The 14,567-nt window shown below is 49.9% G+C and overlaps 2 protein-coding genes across 6 annotated transcripts in view; both read right to left on the reverse strand.

Annotated features, from left to right (window-relative positions):
- Nucleotides 1-1,380: 1,380 nt before the first annotated feature.
- Nucleotides 1,381-7,196, reverse strand: atg4da (autophagy related 4D, cysteine peptidase a). 5 transcript variants are annotated; one of them, XM_084685046.1, is made up of 12 exons: nt 6,882-7,196; nt 6,205-6,301; nt 5,616-5,838; nt 5,290-5,373; nt 4,748-4,921; nt 4,250-4,595; nt 3,814-3,878; nt 3,480-3,625; nt 3,241-3,319; nt 3,086-3,162; nt 2,448-2,567; nt 1,381-1,863 (listed from the first exon to the last, which is right to left on the reverse strand). In XM_084685046.1, the coding sequence occupies exons 3-12, from the start codon at nt 5,788-5,790 to the stop codon at nt 1,702-1,704; spliced, it is 1,428 nt and encodes a 475-aa protein (XP_084541172.1). In that variant the 5' UTR covers nt 5,791-5,838; nt 6,205-6,301; nt 6,882-7,196; the 3' UTR covers nt 1,381-1,701. The 5 variants fall into 5 exon arrangements, with proteins under 5 accessions (XP_084541172.1, XP_084541173.1, XP_084541175.1 ...); XM_084685047.1 differs by having other exon boundaries at nt 6,163-6,301; XM_084685049.1 differs by lacking the exon at nt 6,205-6,301 and having other exon boundaries at nt 5,616-5,770.
- A 2,860-nt stretch (nt 7,197-10,056) lies between these two features.
- mast1a (microtubule associated serine/threonine kinase 1a) overlaps nt 10,057-14,567 on the reverse strand; it is a 56,731-nt gene continuing 52,220 nt past the window's right edge. Inside the window, exons 24-29 of the mRNA XM_084685965.1 lie at nt 13,955-14,184; nt 13,704-13,826; nt 13,178-13,341; nt 12,714-12,901; nt 11,380-12,035; nt 10,057-11,331 (exon numbers count right to left, since the gene is read on the reverse strand). Coding sequence (XP_084542091.1) covers nt 10,267-11,331; nt 11,380-12,035; nt 12,714-12,901; nt 13,178-13,341; nt 13,704-13,826; nt 13,955-14,184 — 2,426 coding nt within the window. The 3' untranslated portion in view covers nt 10,057-10,266. The remainder of the gene's footprint in view (nt 11,332-11,379; nt 12,036-12,713; nt 12,902-13,177; nt 13,342-13,703; nt 13,827-13,954; nt 14,185-14,567) is intronic.

Below are 14,567 nucleotides of genomic sequence, written 5' to 3' on the forward strand. Positions count from 1 at the left end.
CATACACAGACACACACACACACACACACACACATATACGCAGACACACACATATACACAGACACGCACATATACACAGACACACACACACATATACACACACACATATACACACACACACACACACATATACACAGACACACACACACACACATATACGCAGACACACACACATATACACAGACACACACACACACACATATGTATATGTATATGTATATCTATTCATACATGTATATGTAAATACATATATTCAGTATGTGGCCTGGAGGTGAGGGAGGATAGTTGAAATGAAGCCACATTCACCCAGCAGAGCTTGCTGGGTCAGATCTCAGTTTAAAGACTTAGAGAAACAAGCAAGATGCGACTGTCAATAGCTTCTTAGCTCTATGAAGGTAGCATTCTCAATGGTAGTGCAACTGGCAATAACAACCGCCTTAATAAGCTTAATTAAAACATTTAAAAAAAAGAACGTGGGAAAATGGTCTAGGTCAACAATACAAACACACAATGCCCTTGTTTGAAAATACCAAAAATGAATCCTCCCTTCCCTACTTCGTTCAAGGTCATCTCTATTTTGATATGGTTGGATGCTAAAATAACTCACTCTGCACAGCTGCAACCAATCAAGTCACCTGAGTACTTCAAGGAAGTACAAAAAGTTATTACTCTTAAAAACGATTCAAACTCAGCACTCCAAATAGATAATTTCCCCATTCCTTGGGAGTAAATGATTACACAAACAGGGGAGTGTTTGACAGAAGTTGCAAAGTAGTGTTGCATGTCGAAACAGGAGCTATGGCTAAGCCTGGAAGATAGATGTTAAAAGGGTAGGGAAGGGTAAGGTAAACCTGGCAACTCATTACGTGTTGTGGTGCAAAGGACGTAGGAATGTAGACAGGGTTGCAGTCATTCTAGACAAGCGCATTAAGACGCTATGTTGGAAGTTGGGAAAGGGAGACTTGCTGAGTCACGGCACCCATGCTAGCATGGTATATAGTATGCATGTGTAGAGTATCTACCATCCTAACATGGCAGAGTGGTGTGGATGTTGGAACACTCCGGAAGTTTGGGACTCGTGGCATGACACGCCACATGAACCCGGCACAAGCGCAAGCACACAACGTCACACACACCCACCCATGCACACACCCACAGAGCAGTTCATATAAAATCGATAAATTAACCCCCCCCCCCCCCCACCTGTCCCAAAAGAAATGCCAAGAAACCCATTTCAAGCACAGGACTCAGCAGAGTACAGCGGATCCAAGCAGCACAGAGCCTTCCCAGAGGCAGTCCTTTACAGCAGGAGCTCCACATCCAGCGTCTACGGCGTACTCTGGACACGCACACGCACCCCCCCCCCCCCCACCCTGGCCCAGTGTGTTTTCCAGTTGCGTCGGATGCAAAGAAGTACCAAACGATACCCGGCTTCTACAATCGAGGAGGTCCGTTTTTTTTCGGCGCAAAACGGGGAGAGATGAGAGGTCAAGCCTTGTGTTCCCCAGGGTCTGGACGGTCTGATTGAATGCCGCGGTGAGTGACGACAGCGTGATGGAAACGTCCCCCCCCGCTGGCCGTTTTGAGCTGCGCACAGAGAAACCCCCCCATTCAGAATCCATCCCCCTGGAGAGAGAGAGAGAGAGAGAGAGGGCCCTCTTCCGCCCTCTGGTGGTAGGGACATGGGACTGCAGGTGCGTCTCACAGGAAGACAAATTCGTCGGCGCTGCCCCGGGTGTGGTTCAGCAGGATGTGAGTGGGGGGTTCGGGCTGGGACGTGCTGAGCTCCTCCAGGCCGTAGTCCTGCCCCCGGCCCTCCACGAAGGTGAAGATGGGGTACTTCTCCTTGGAGGACGACAGGGACTGAGAGAGAGAGAGAGAGAGAGAGAGAGAGAGAGAGAGAGAGACAGGGGCAGACAGAGAGAGAGAGAGACAGAGAGACCAGGGGTAGACAGAGAGAGAGAGAGGCTAACTGGATGGTGAAAATGCTTTTCCCTGGAAACAAAACACGGTGCGTGCTTCAACCTACTATGTGACTTGTGAATTGTATAGACATCTACACACAGAGACAAGATGGATAATATACTGCATATTGGAGATACAAGAAATATGATACTGTATATTGGAGGCAAGCGATAATCAACTAAATATTTGACATACAAGAGATATGATACTGCATATTGGAGATAAAAGCGATAAGCAATTGTACATTGGAGAAACAACAGATATGATACTGCATATTGGAGATACAACAGATATGATACTGTATCAACTGGAGACACATGCAATATGATACTGTATGTGGGAGATACAAGCGATATGATACTGTATATACTGGAGATACAAGCGATATGATACTGTATTTACTGGAGATACAAGCGCTAAGCTCCTGTATATATTGGGGATAGGAGAGCTGGTGGGGCCCCCGGCAGGCGGTTGGGACCCACCTCACTGACAGCAGAACACAGAGACTCGAAGTCCTTCTTGTTCCTGGCGTAGAAGCCTATGGTGCAGCTGGGGTCCATCTTGCTGAAGGGCATCTTCCTGGGAGAGCTGCAGTGGAAGGACTTGAGGGAGGGAGGGAGACATAGAGAGGGAGAGAGAGGGTAGAGAGAGAAGGAGTGCGAGAGACAGAGAGAGACAGAGAGAGACAGAGAGAGACAGAGAGAGACAGAGACAGACAGAGAGAGACAGAGACAGACAGAGACAGAGAGAGACAGAGAGAGAGAGAGAGAGAGAGAGAGAGAGAGAGAGAGAGAGAGAGAGAGAGAGAGAGAGAGAGAGAGAGAGAGAGAGAGAGAGAGAGAGAGAGAGAGAGAGAGAGAGAGAGAGAGAGAGAGAGAGAGAGAGAGAGAGAGAGAGAGAGAGAGAGAGAGAGAGAGAGAGAGAGAGAGAGAGAGAGAGAGAGAGGTGAAGACAGACACTCTGTTATGAAAAAACAGACCGGAATTGCACAAGATCACATCCTGACCTGAGACAGTGAAAACACAACAGATCAGTCATAAGCATGGAGACAAAGTTCCAAAGTACACGACAGACGGCAACCGCTACAACACAGGAACTTAGACACCGAGCCAAGTGTTACCTCAAGCGAAAAGTGGTCTTGCCTCACGTCGACCACTGACTGGCAGTAGTGAGGGTCCAGATACAGCAGCTGTTCATCTGAAGATAACCAGGAAGAGGGGGGGGTTAGCCAATAGGAAGCCACTTAAATCAGGAAGTAAGAGTCAGGGTTCTCACCTTGGTAGCCAATGAAAAAGAGGGAATGTTTGGGTTTGCCTCCAATGATCCCAATGCAGCAGTCCAATTTGAGAAGTTTCTAGAAGCAGCGAGAGGGGAAATATGTGCTGTTTTACGCATATTGTTTCACGTGTGACAATTACTGTACATGCATTTGTGTAATAAGCCATAGATATGGGTTGGGGCCCAGCATAACCCCGGGAGAGGGCCCTAGAGTGTGTGTGTGTGTGAGTACAAACCTTCACACACTCGATGTAAGAGGGGTTTAGAGACTCCCCGCCCAGCCGTACTGGGACCAGTATGATGACAGACTTCCAGCCTGAACTGGTGACGTGATCAGGCTGGGACACCGGGTCACACAAACATGCTACATCTTCTTTGTACACTGGAGAAAACACACGCACACAAACACAACACAAACAATCACCTTTCAGCATAAATGCCTCAGGGGCCTTTTTTCAGAGGCTGTACCTAGAAAAACACCACGTTTGTGTGTGTGTGTGTTTAATGGCCCCTATATTCTGAGAAAGCCCAGCGTGAGCTAAGTGAACAGGTTTGGCGTGTCACGCTCACCTGTGCAGTCCTGTGCTACGTACACAGTCAGGTTGGGCACCTCTGCAGTCCTGGCCACCGCTTTCCTAGGGGAACACAGAACAACGTCGGCATCGAACACACCGGAAACACACGCTATGGGGCTATTGTGCATCCCGAAACATCCACAAAACGACCAGCGGTCCGGGATACTTTATGAACTCTCGCAACGTGGATGTTTAGTGACATTACAGTGCCATTCTAGTGTCCGTGCTTCATCGGTGTAGCTCTTACATTACATTTAGTCATTAAGCAGACGCTCTTATCCAGAGCGACTTACAGTAAGTACAGGGACATTCCCCCCCTAAACAAGTAGGGTGAAGTGCCAATGACGTTTGCACGACCGGGAATTGAACCGGCAACCTTCTGATTCATAGCCCGACTCCCTAACCGCTCAGCTATCTGACTCCACTCTTACCTCAGGATGTGTGCCACCACCGAGGGGCCGTACCAGTCCCCGGCCTTCTTCCCGCAGCTCCTCCCCAGCTCCACCAGCCGGTGCACCCCGAAGGGCGCCAGGGGCTGGTCCCCAAACCAGGTCACCACCAGCCGATGCAGGGGCTCGGCCTGCCGGTCTCTCCCGGACTCGGGCCTCTTCTTCTGGACGGGCTTGGACGCAGGGTCCCCCGGCGGACTCTTCTGGGGGGTGCCGGGACGGGAGCCCCAGGAGGGGATGGGAACCCCCCCGGCGCGGGACGGCGAGCGCGGCCTCAGCACCTCGAAGTCCACGTCGCTCAGCGGCTGGCTGTCGGGCCACGCCCAGCCTGCACGGCACACGGGAAGGTACGTTTATGGCAGTCGAGAGAGAAAGTTTGAGTGTGTGTGAAACAGAGAGACAGAGACAGAGAGAGAGAGAGACTGCAAACAGACAGCCCCCTCCAGCTAGCGTGGGGCCGCACCCCTCCCTGCCTCTCACCCGTGGGCAGCAGGTGAACCAGCAGCCCCTGGGCCAGCAGCATCTGCCCGCTGCGCAGCATGCAGCCCCAGCCACAGTCGGTGGTCCAGTTGGAGCCGTCCAGCTGGGGGAACTCCCTGCGGTAGGTCAGCCACAGGCGGGACACGAAGGCCAGCCGGAAACGCTCCACCTCATCTGGAGGAGGGAACGGGGGACACAAAGAAAAGAAGAAAAAAAAAAAAAAGAAAAAAAAGAAAAAAAGGAGTGGAGATTCCATCAAAAGAAAGGGAGAGCGGGAAACAAGTGGTTTATAAAAAAAAAAAAAAAAAAAAAAGGGAGGGAGGGAGGGAGGGAGGGACGGAGGGAGGGGTTATTCTTTTGTTCTTTTCATGTGTCCATTCATCGAGCCGCCCAAACATTCCATTTTGATGTGATCCGGAATCGGCGTGTCTTTTCCGCCCACATCACCCAGAGCAGGAACAACATATCAGTCATGCTTGAGAGGTGCAATAGAGGAAGAAGGAAAGTTCCCACACATACTTCTCTCAGTCCTCAGTCTTTACCTTCACTGTTTAGCAAATAGGTGTGTCCCAGGACGGTCACTTCGGAGGACTTGTTGAACGTGGTTTTAGACTTGACCAGCCAGCCTGAAGTGGACAAACAAATAGAGATAGAGAGAGAGAGAGAGGTTAGCTCCAGGGAGTTCTTGTAACGACAAACTCCGGCGAAGGTCAGTCATGTATATTTTGGAAACATTTGACATGCTCTGTGGGTCTCGCCATGGAACTGTCCTTCCCGTTGCCGCCGCTAACGTCTCCTTCCCGGATGATTTCGGACGCGATGACACACATACACACGCGCGCACACAAAAGTCTCTGGATCCACCCACCATACTTGACGTTGTTGAAGGCCGACATCAGCTTGGCTTTGAGCTTGTCCACCTCATCGGGCTCTCCGTTGCGGGCGCTGGCCTCGGCCCTGTGTCCGAAGCTCCCCACCTCCAGGGGCTCCTCCTGCCCCACTCCCCCCACATACTGAGCCGCGCTGGGGGACACAGAGTTCATGGCTCAGGCTTACAGCTGGATTATGGAGAACCTCATTGCAATAGAGATCTAAGGGAAGGAGAGGGGTGGGGTGGAGAGAGAGAGATGAAAGCCCATCACACCGAGAGTGAAACCATGAGAGACAGTAAGACTGCAAAAGCCCAGTGTTACTCCATTCATGGAGAATAGATGGCCAATTGTGTTGTCAGCTGTTCTGAAAGGGCTCCACTTCTTCTTTTTTTTCCAGAGGTCTAGTCAGAGCACGTGCAAAAAAGATACACGTTTTCTAAGTTTAATTCTATGGGGAAACCAGGATATGAAATCACTTGAGGTGGTTTTGCCAAAAGTGTATCTGAGGCCAAAACCAGCTATGTTAGATGTGAAAATGCTAACCGTAAATCACTCCCCAACTACTTGCATGACAACAATGCCTACTTCTGACGTCTTGACGGACTTTGGGCCAGGTTACTCATAGTCCAAAATATTGTCTTCCTTGTCTTCCTTAACACTTTCCCTGTTTTCTCTTGAACCACTGGGAAGCAGTATGAAAGGAGCACTATTAGTATAGTAAGTATTAAGGGGAAACATTTATTCCACGAAAATAACAGTCACGTGAGCAATGTGACAAGGAAACTGTCAAATATGTGGCTGAAGTCATGAATGACACTACGTACTTGCCGTCTTTGTTTAAATTACGAGAATAATGTGCCTGATCGGAGTCACGTTGTGCTCAAAACGTCAACTTACTCTAAGCATCACGCGCTTCATGTCAAGTAAATAGCAAGGTTATCTACTGCTGCAGTGAGACAGTCGATTGCTACATAAGGCTTTTTCACGTTAGCGTTAACTCATGAACATCACATGAGGCGTTCCAAAGTAGCTTTCGTCTGAACATGCTTTATATTTTAACTGAAAGTATACAAATCAGAGATAATTATGATATCGGCTCCACAACTGTTCCGCTCTATAAGCAAATGATAGCTACAAGCTATGTTTTAAGGCACCTAGACTAATAGCTTACAGTTACAGTACACAGCAAGCGCCTTGAGCTACACTACAGATTCAAGAATCATTAGCTAGCTATGTCAAACAATTAAGTAAGGCTACCTTACCTGGCCATGTTGGAGGGTATGTCCTCCGGCTTACATTAAAGTCGGTCTAGTTCTTAAGTACAAGTCTGTGTTGTTTTCACTAGCACTACTGTAGCTAACGATAGCTAGCAAACTAGCAGGTCTGATTCTATAATCCAAAGAGCTGCTAGTTTATTTCCAGGCAATTTTGTTAAAATGCAGAAATCATCGAAGCTTCGAGTCAGTAAAGTTGTGATGCAGCCGACACATCTTTCAATGTGTGTCTCAGCGGTTTCTCATGGATCCAAACCCGGAGACATTACTTTAGCTACCTTCACTTCCTGTTGTCCTTCCCTTCAGAAGGCATTAACCAAATGATTGGTTAATCTGCTAAACACCGATTGGTTACAATTGCATCAGTTGGACGTAACACAACATTCATTGGCTTACATTTTACAACAATTATATAACGCCTGACGTCCCTGCCTCAGTGAATGAAATTAAGGTCATGAGTACGTGCTTGCGAAGAGTGAGAATTAGACCTAAGGAAGGAAGTTAAATATTTATATTCAGAATTTTCATGGATGACTGTCACCCTGAGGCATGATCAGTTCAAGGAATGACAACAAACGTTTTTTTTCTCCGAATTTTATTACACATACTGCACTTCAGGTGTCTGCATTTAACTTACATCTATTAAAACAAAAGTGCCCCAGAATACAAATAAATACATTTCGAGAGTAAATAGAAAGGAGGAATGTTATTATACTGTCTTTGAATTAAACTATTAAAAATCATGGGAGTGACAAGTACAATTTATCGTTGTGGTCTTCCTGAACAAATTGGATTGGTTGATTTGTGTCATAAGGAATATTTAAAGCTCATAAATAACTACAGACCAAACAAGTATACTTGTAAATGAATAAATTATGTTTGAAAATAAAGTGCATTTCATACCACTCCTCTTAATCATGATAAAGATTACAGGTAGCAATATTTACCAACAACATATTAAATGTATCTCTACATTTGCCATTTATCTTAAAAACACTTACCGTTACATGTGCACGAGTGGTGTGCCTGACCATTCCTTAATAAGTGTACTCTGTCATATATTATGACCTAGATAACACAACCCAAACAACTGAAGCTTCTTTCATCATATAACGCAAAAAAGCTCATTGTTGAAGGTTGTCTATATTATATATGATAAAAAAACGTTTTATTTTATAAGGTAGAACTAACAGTCACATAAGAACAATTGAGAGAAACTCTGAATAGTTACTAATACAACGATAAAATGGAATGATTCCTTCATATTTGATAATCACGGTCAATATTCCAGTTCCTGTACCAAAACATAAAGTATGCATATTCAATAACACACTACTCCTAAATCTATCCTGCAATATCAATGACTTTGACCTAACACAACAAACTGTAGCTCTCTCCGATATAATGTAGTGATAAAGTCCATTTTGCTACAGACATTACATGGTATCACATTAAACAATTATAATTGTATACCACAAGAGGGCAGTATTGTTTCATGTACAATCTGCCTATTGAATAATAGCCAAAATGCATGAGAACTTGCATATCGCCGTAAAATGTTTCACTCCAATTTTGCACTGTAAACGATTTCTTGTGACAAATTTGAACAGGTGATACCTGTCTTCTGCGGACAAATAATCTTTTTTTTTTTGCCAGTCATTTGCATAAGTGTGTATGAGGGTTGAGGAAACAACTAACAAAGAGAAGCGAGTCGTAGTGGGATGGAACTTTGCACAGTGTGATCTTAACAGATATATCACTACACAGTCAATAAAAAATGACAGAGCATTTCTTTGACACCAAAAGGGAAACATAGACATGTTATATGAAAAAAGGGTGGATAGAAAAAATGTCGAGTCATAGTGTGGTTTCCATACCTGACATCGAACGAGAAGAAAAACGATTTTAGCCCACTCAGCCCTTTGTAACCTACAGTCATGAAAGTCAATATGCTACATCCATGTCCACCTTCATTCACTTTTTGGTTCAAAATTAAATTGTCATGTAAGCATGCCAGCAACTTGACGCTAGGATGAGAAGGTAAGAGTATAAATAGTTCTGTATCTAGAACATCTTTCCATTTTACAGATATTTACAGTCATGACTTCACTGAACCAGTATGATTTGATGGTCAGGTAGAAGAAGATTGTTCCCAGTTCAACAGAAGTGAAGATTCGATTGGATGTTGAATATGGTCTGTTTCTGTTCAGCTGGGTTTCTGATGCCTGTCATTCAACTGAGCAATCATCCCCATGGGAACGTGGAATGTGTCTGCTCCAGTAGCCTGCCAGTCCACACACACACACATACACACACATACACACACACAAACACACGCACACACACACACACACACACAAACACACACACACATACACACACACACACAAACACACACACGACCATCAGGATCTGGATTTTAATGCAGGAAATCTGCTGATGCAACTAACTCCTGGTATTGTGTGTGTGTGTGTGTAGCTGTCTAGGCCGGCCTGTGGTGGCCCTCCTGTGCTGTAGAGATAAGCGCCTGGCCTGGGCTCTGTTAGAGCAGCTTCACTCTGAAACAGGACACTTCGTGAGGCGCAGTCTCCGAGAACCGCTGAAAACAGACTCAAGGTTATCCCCCGCCCCGCCCCCTCGATTTCACGGCGATTTTCAACAGCGTTCACTGACAGAATGCAGAATGCGGCTATGCAAATCAACTGAGAGTGAGGGATTCAGTGCATGTGAATATCAGGCTCGTTATCTTGATTGTATGTTGTTGTTTTTGTTTGCCCGTCAAGTTAAGTGCATCTCACAGTTTGATTGTGCCTCCTTTGACCTCAGCTGTCCTACGATTGGCTGAGACAGAAGCGGTTGGTCGCCATTGGTTATGGTGGTAGTGTCAAACTGGATTTGGTTTTCACAGTATTCAGCATGTATTGATCGGTAAAGCACTTTTCGCTCCCTTTTTCCAAACAACAAACTCACACTGACGCACGTACACACACACACACACACTTCAATACATGCATTCACACACACAAATAATTATCTAATACATAATGTGGAGCATCTTCTTATACTATATATATATATATATATATATATATATATATATATATATATATATATATATATATATATATATATATATATATATATATATATATATACTGTACAATATAAAAGGAACATACAAGCACCTTTACAATAGATTTCATCACCCACCATGGTTTTAGATTAGAGTCAATAAATACCATGTTTAGATTTGATTTGAGAGTGGAATGTTCCTTTTTTAAGTGCTTGACTTATCATTGTTCCCAAACTGCAAAAAGGCATTTTCGTTCTAACCATTTCAGTTCATTTTCCTTCCGCTTAGACAACGGGTCCATCATTTGGGGGGGGTGCAACCTGTGGGTGCTTTCTCAGGCTGTGTGTTAGACTTGGGTGGAGCTTGGGCCACTACTGGGGGGCCCTGCCGGCCTCCAGGCAAAGCCTCAGACTTTCCTACCACACTTGCCTGCTTCTCCTCAACCATCTTGGGCACATCTTTAGCCTTGGGCCCCTCCTGGGAGCCGATCTTGATGGGGCCCAGGACGTTCTTGGCCGCAGCGGTGAGCTGGGTGACAAAGCTGGTCTTGTCGCCGGGGGAGACGGGGCGTGACTTGCAGAGGGAGGGGCCGCAGAGGGAGGGGGTGACGGCTGTGGGGGAAGGGGAGGGGGAGGGGGAGTGCTCCTCCACCACCTCCAGGCGGCACTTGTCGTCCCAGTCCAGAGTTCCACGGTAGCAGTTGACGGGGCCCAGGCCCTGCCTCACCTTGCCCAGGGAGAGGGGCTGGCCGTGGGGAGGGACAGCCGGAGCCAGGGCCCTGGCTGGCAGTTTGGGGCTCCTGGACCCCAGGTCTGAAGTTCTATCATTACTCTCCCCTCCACTCTTTCTCAGGCTCTCTCCTATTCCTGGTAGTTTAGATGTTTTACTCACGCTAGTTAGCCCAGAAGCTGATGATGTAGCCACGCTACCTCCTCTTTCGGGGGTAAAGGCAGTGCCCTTGCTTATGCCACCGCTGGCCAGGCTAGGCCTAAGAGGGCCTCCCTTGCTATCTGTATCCTGCTTTGGCTCAGGTTTAACCCCTTGCTTCTCCTGGTGGTCTTTCATGCTAACATTGTTAGCATTAGCACTAGCAGCTACCTTGGTGTCTAGTTGCTGGCCAAAAATGTTTTTCTCCTGGCCTTTTAGACCGACAAGACTTCCTGCTGCTGTCTTACTTTGGATACTGTGAGTTGTAGTTTTAGTGGATTCCACACTTGAGGATTGTAGTTTTGGACCTGAACTAGAAAGTAGGCCTAAGGACAACTCACTACTTGAGGGTTTTCTGGCTAGGGACGACTGCGAGTCCACGGCCCCAACGCGATTGGGCGATTTCTCCAACGCCGCCCTGCTCTCTCGCTCCCTCTCTCTCTCCCTCTCTCGCTCCCTCTCTCTCTCCCTCTCTCTCTCCCTCTCCCTCCCGGCCAGCAGGGTGTCCCGGCTCAGCGGCGACTCCTGCCTCCCCAGCTTCCGCACCGGCTTGAGCACGCCCGTTTCGGGCGTGGTGGCGGGCGAGGCGGGGGAGAGCGGCCCGGAGGGCAGCGGCGGGGGGTTGGGCGGCAGGCTCTCCCCGTCGGTCTCCAGCAGACTCTGGAGGCCCACCTCGCCGTGCAGGAAGGCGTCCTTGCGGTAGTCCGAGTGCTGGACCTCCAGGCTGTGCTTGCGCAGCGGGCCGCCCAGCCCGCCGCTCCCGGACCCCGACTGGGTCAGCGGCGAGCCGAGCTTCTCCGCCGACTGGACGCGCTTGAGCAGGGGCGAGCGCGGCGGCTCGGCGCTCTTGGGGCGCGGGCGCACCACGGGCGGCGAGGAGTGGAGCTTGGCGGGGAAGGTCTGGGTGGTGTTGGAGCTGCCCACCGTGTGGCCCGGCAGGGGGGGCGGGGAGGACTGGGTGGGGGAGGGGGTGTGGGCCAGCGGGGAGAGGGGGATGTTGCCGGCCGACTTGCAGCGGGCCGAGCGGTACTGGCGGTGCAGCTTTGGGGAGAGGCCGTGCAGGGAGCTGGGGCGCATGTGCTGCGAGGCGGCGGGGGAGTTGGGGGTGCTGGAGGCGGGGGAGGAGCTCTGGGAGGATGCACCTGCTGGGGGGGGGGAGGAGACAAGGAGAGAATAATGAGGAGAGGAGAACTGAACTAAACACAAATGGCATCGGACGTTTGGACGGTTCCAAGGTATGTCATGGCTGCGTCGGTTCGTGTAGAACTACACTTAAAAGCTTCGAGGCTACAAACAGCTGCACTGATTTTCAGTATTCCTATCCCAGTTAACACTTGTTCTTGCGTGAAAACGTCACCCTCTAACCCTACCCTCCACCAAACCCCAGACCCCCCAGACCCCCAGACCCCCCAGACCCTCCAGACCCCCCAGACCCCCAGACCCCCCAGACCCTCCAGACCCCCCAGACCCTCCAGACCCCCCAGACCTCCAGACCTCCAGACCCCCAGACCTCCAGACCCCCCAGACCCTCCAGACCCCCAGACCCCCCAGACCCTCCAGACCCCCAGACCCCCCAGACCCTCCAGACCCTCAAGACCCCCCAGACCCTCCAGACCCTCCAGACCCCCAGACCCCCCAGACCCTCCAGACCCTCAAGACCCCCCAGACCCCCCAGACCCTCCAGACCCTCCAGACCCCCAGACCCCCCAGACCCTCCAGACCCTCCAGACCCCCCAGACCTCCAGACCCCCAGACCCTCCAGACCCTCCAGACCCCCCAGACCCTCCAGACCCTCCAGACCCCCCAGACCCAGTACTCACCCAGATAAGACGTCTCTGGGGTTGACCTGTATCCCTGTGTCGGGGAGCGGGCTGACAGACTGTGTGTGGGCGAGCCAGGTAGACTGTCACTGGAGGAGAGGGAACGGTTGAGGGAGGACAGGCTGCGGCTGGTGTGGAGCAGGTTGGACTGCTTGGTGATCTTCCTGAAGAGGGAGTTGCGCTTTTTACTGGGGGGAGGGAAGAAGGGAGGAGGAGAGGGAGGAGAGGGAGGAGAGGGAGGAGAGGGAGACAGGAAAGGGGGAGGGAGAGGAGGAAATGGATCAGTGGAAGGAAGCGAGAAAAGTTTCACCGAGAAAAGATGACCATCCTAAAAACACATCATATCGAAGAACACAATCATGACCGTTGACGGTAAAACAGGCACGCACGTAAAACAGATATCGCGTTAGAAAAACGTGACCTATTAGAGAATACCCCACCTGTGAGCCTGTGCTATGTCATACCTCTCCTGGCCTTCCTTTCCCGGAGTCCTCTTGCTGCGCCGCGCCATCTTACACTTGTAGCTGGCCTTGCGGGCCGGACCCACCTTGATGGAGGTGTTCTCAAACGGCGTGGTGGTCACGGTCACCTTGTTACCACTCTGGGGAAGGGGACCCAAGTATGGACACTGCGTAAGAGTTCCACCAGGGACCACGGTTCACACACCACCCTGTTCTGATATCTACAGAGGTCAATGGCAGACCAGGGCGTCGAAGTGGGGGGGGGGGGGGGGTGGGACTGACCACCCAAGGCCCCGATGGGAGGAAGGGGGTGCCTCTAATAGCTTGGAATGAACATTTGTTGAATGAAAAAAACTGACAACAAATACAAATACAACGATAAAAAGAGTAAAGTATTGTTGTATTAATACCCTGAGGGGAAAATTGCACCGAGTAGCATTAAGAAGCATATTACCCCAACAAATTGAATAGAAAAAAGCAGAAAACGCCAAAAAGTCGGTGGTGCCGGGGCGAAATCCTCAGACCTCACCTTGAGAATGAGCTCCACCACCTCGGTGTGGACCAGCCCGTGGACCGACTCTCCGTTCACATGGGTGATGAGGTCACCGGCGCACAGTCCCGCCTCCTGGGCGGGGCCTTCGTCCTCCACGTGCTGCGATTGGACGCAAAAACAAACGCGACCGCGTTGAGAAACCGACGGGAAATCTCCCGGGGGAAACATCTAGAATCGAGCCCCGTAGGCTCCATGCGGCCTCAAGTCCCGCCCCCCTTCGCGCTCACCCAGACGATGTGGTGGACGCTGTAGACGTCTGTGTCGCCCATGTAGACGCGGATGGCGCGCAGCGTGAAGCCGTACTTCTTCCCCGAGCGCTGGATGGTGATGGGCGAGCGCAGCACGCTGACCGCCGGGCAGAAGTCCCGGCTGGGGGAGGAGTCCCGCGACGAGGGGTTGGAGGAGAGCGAGCGGGGCGACATGGGGCTGGCCAGCGGGGAGCTGGCGTGCTGCTCTACTGTGGTGGGGGGGGGGGGGGGAGGTCGGAAAGGGGGCCAGAGAGAAAGTGGGTGAGGGGAGAAAGGAGAGACGGAGAGGAGGAGAGAAAAACAGGCGGAGTCAGGTGGCTGAACGGTGAGGGAATCGGGCTGGTTATCTGAAGGTTGGAAGTTTGATTCCCGGCTAAATGTAGAAAACGGGTGTGAAAACAACAAGAGGTGTGACGTCAAGATAAACTTTTTTTTTTTGGTTCAACGAACCCCTAAGGAAAAGCAGTTTGCATAACCAATACCGCAGCATAGGCTTGGAGGCAGAGCTAATGCCACGCACCGCACGCCGCAAGCTAACAGACGACAACTGCAACAGGAGCTCTGCAGCGCAGACTGCGCGGTGTTCCACCTC

Source organism: Hypomesus nipponensis, chromosome 21, assembly GCF_054491055.1.
Source record: "Hypomesus nipponensis isolate SF chromosome 21, ASM5449105v1, whole genome shotgun sequence".
NCBI classification, from domain to species: Eukaryota; Metazoa; Chordata; class Actinopteri; order Osmeriformes; family Osmeridae; genus Hypomesus; species Hypomesus nipponensis.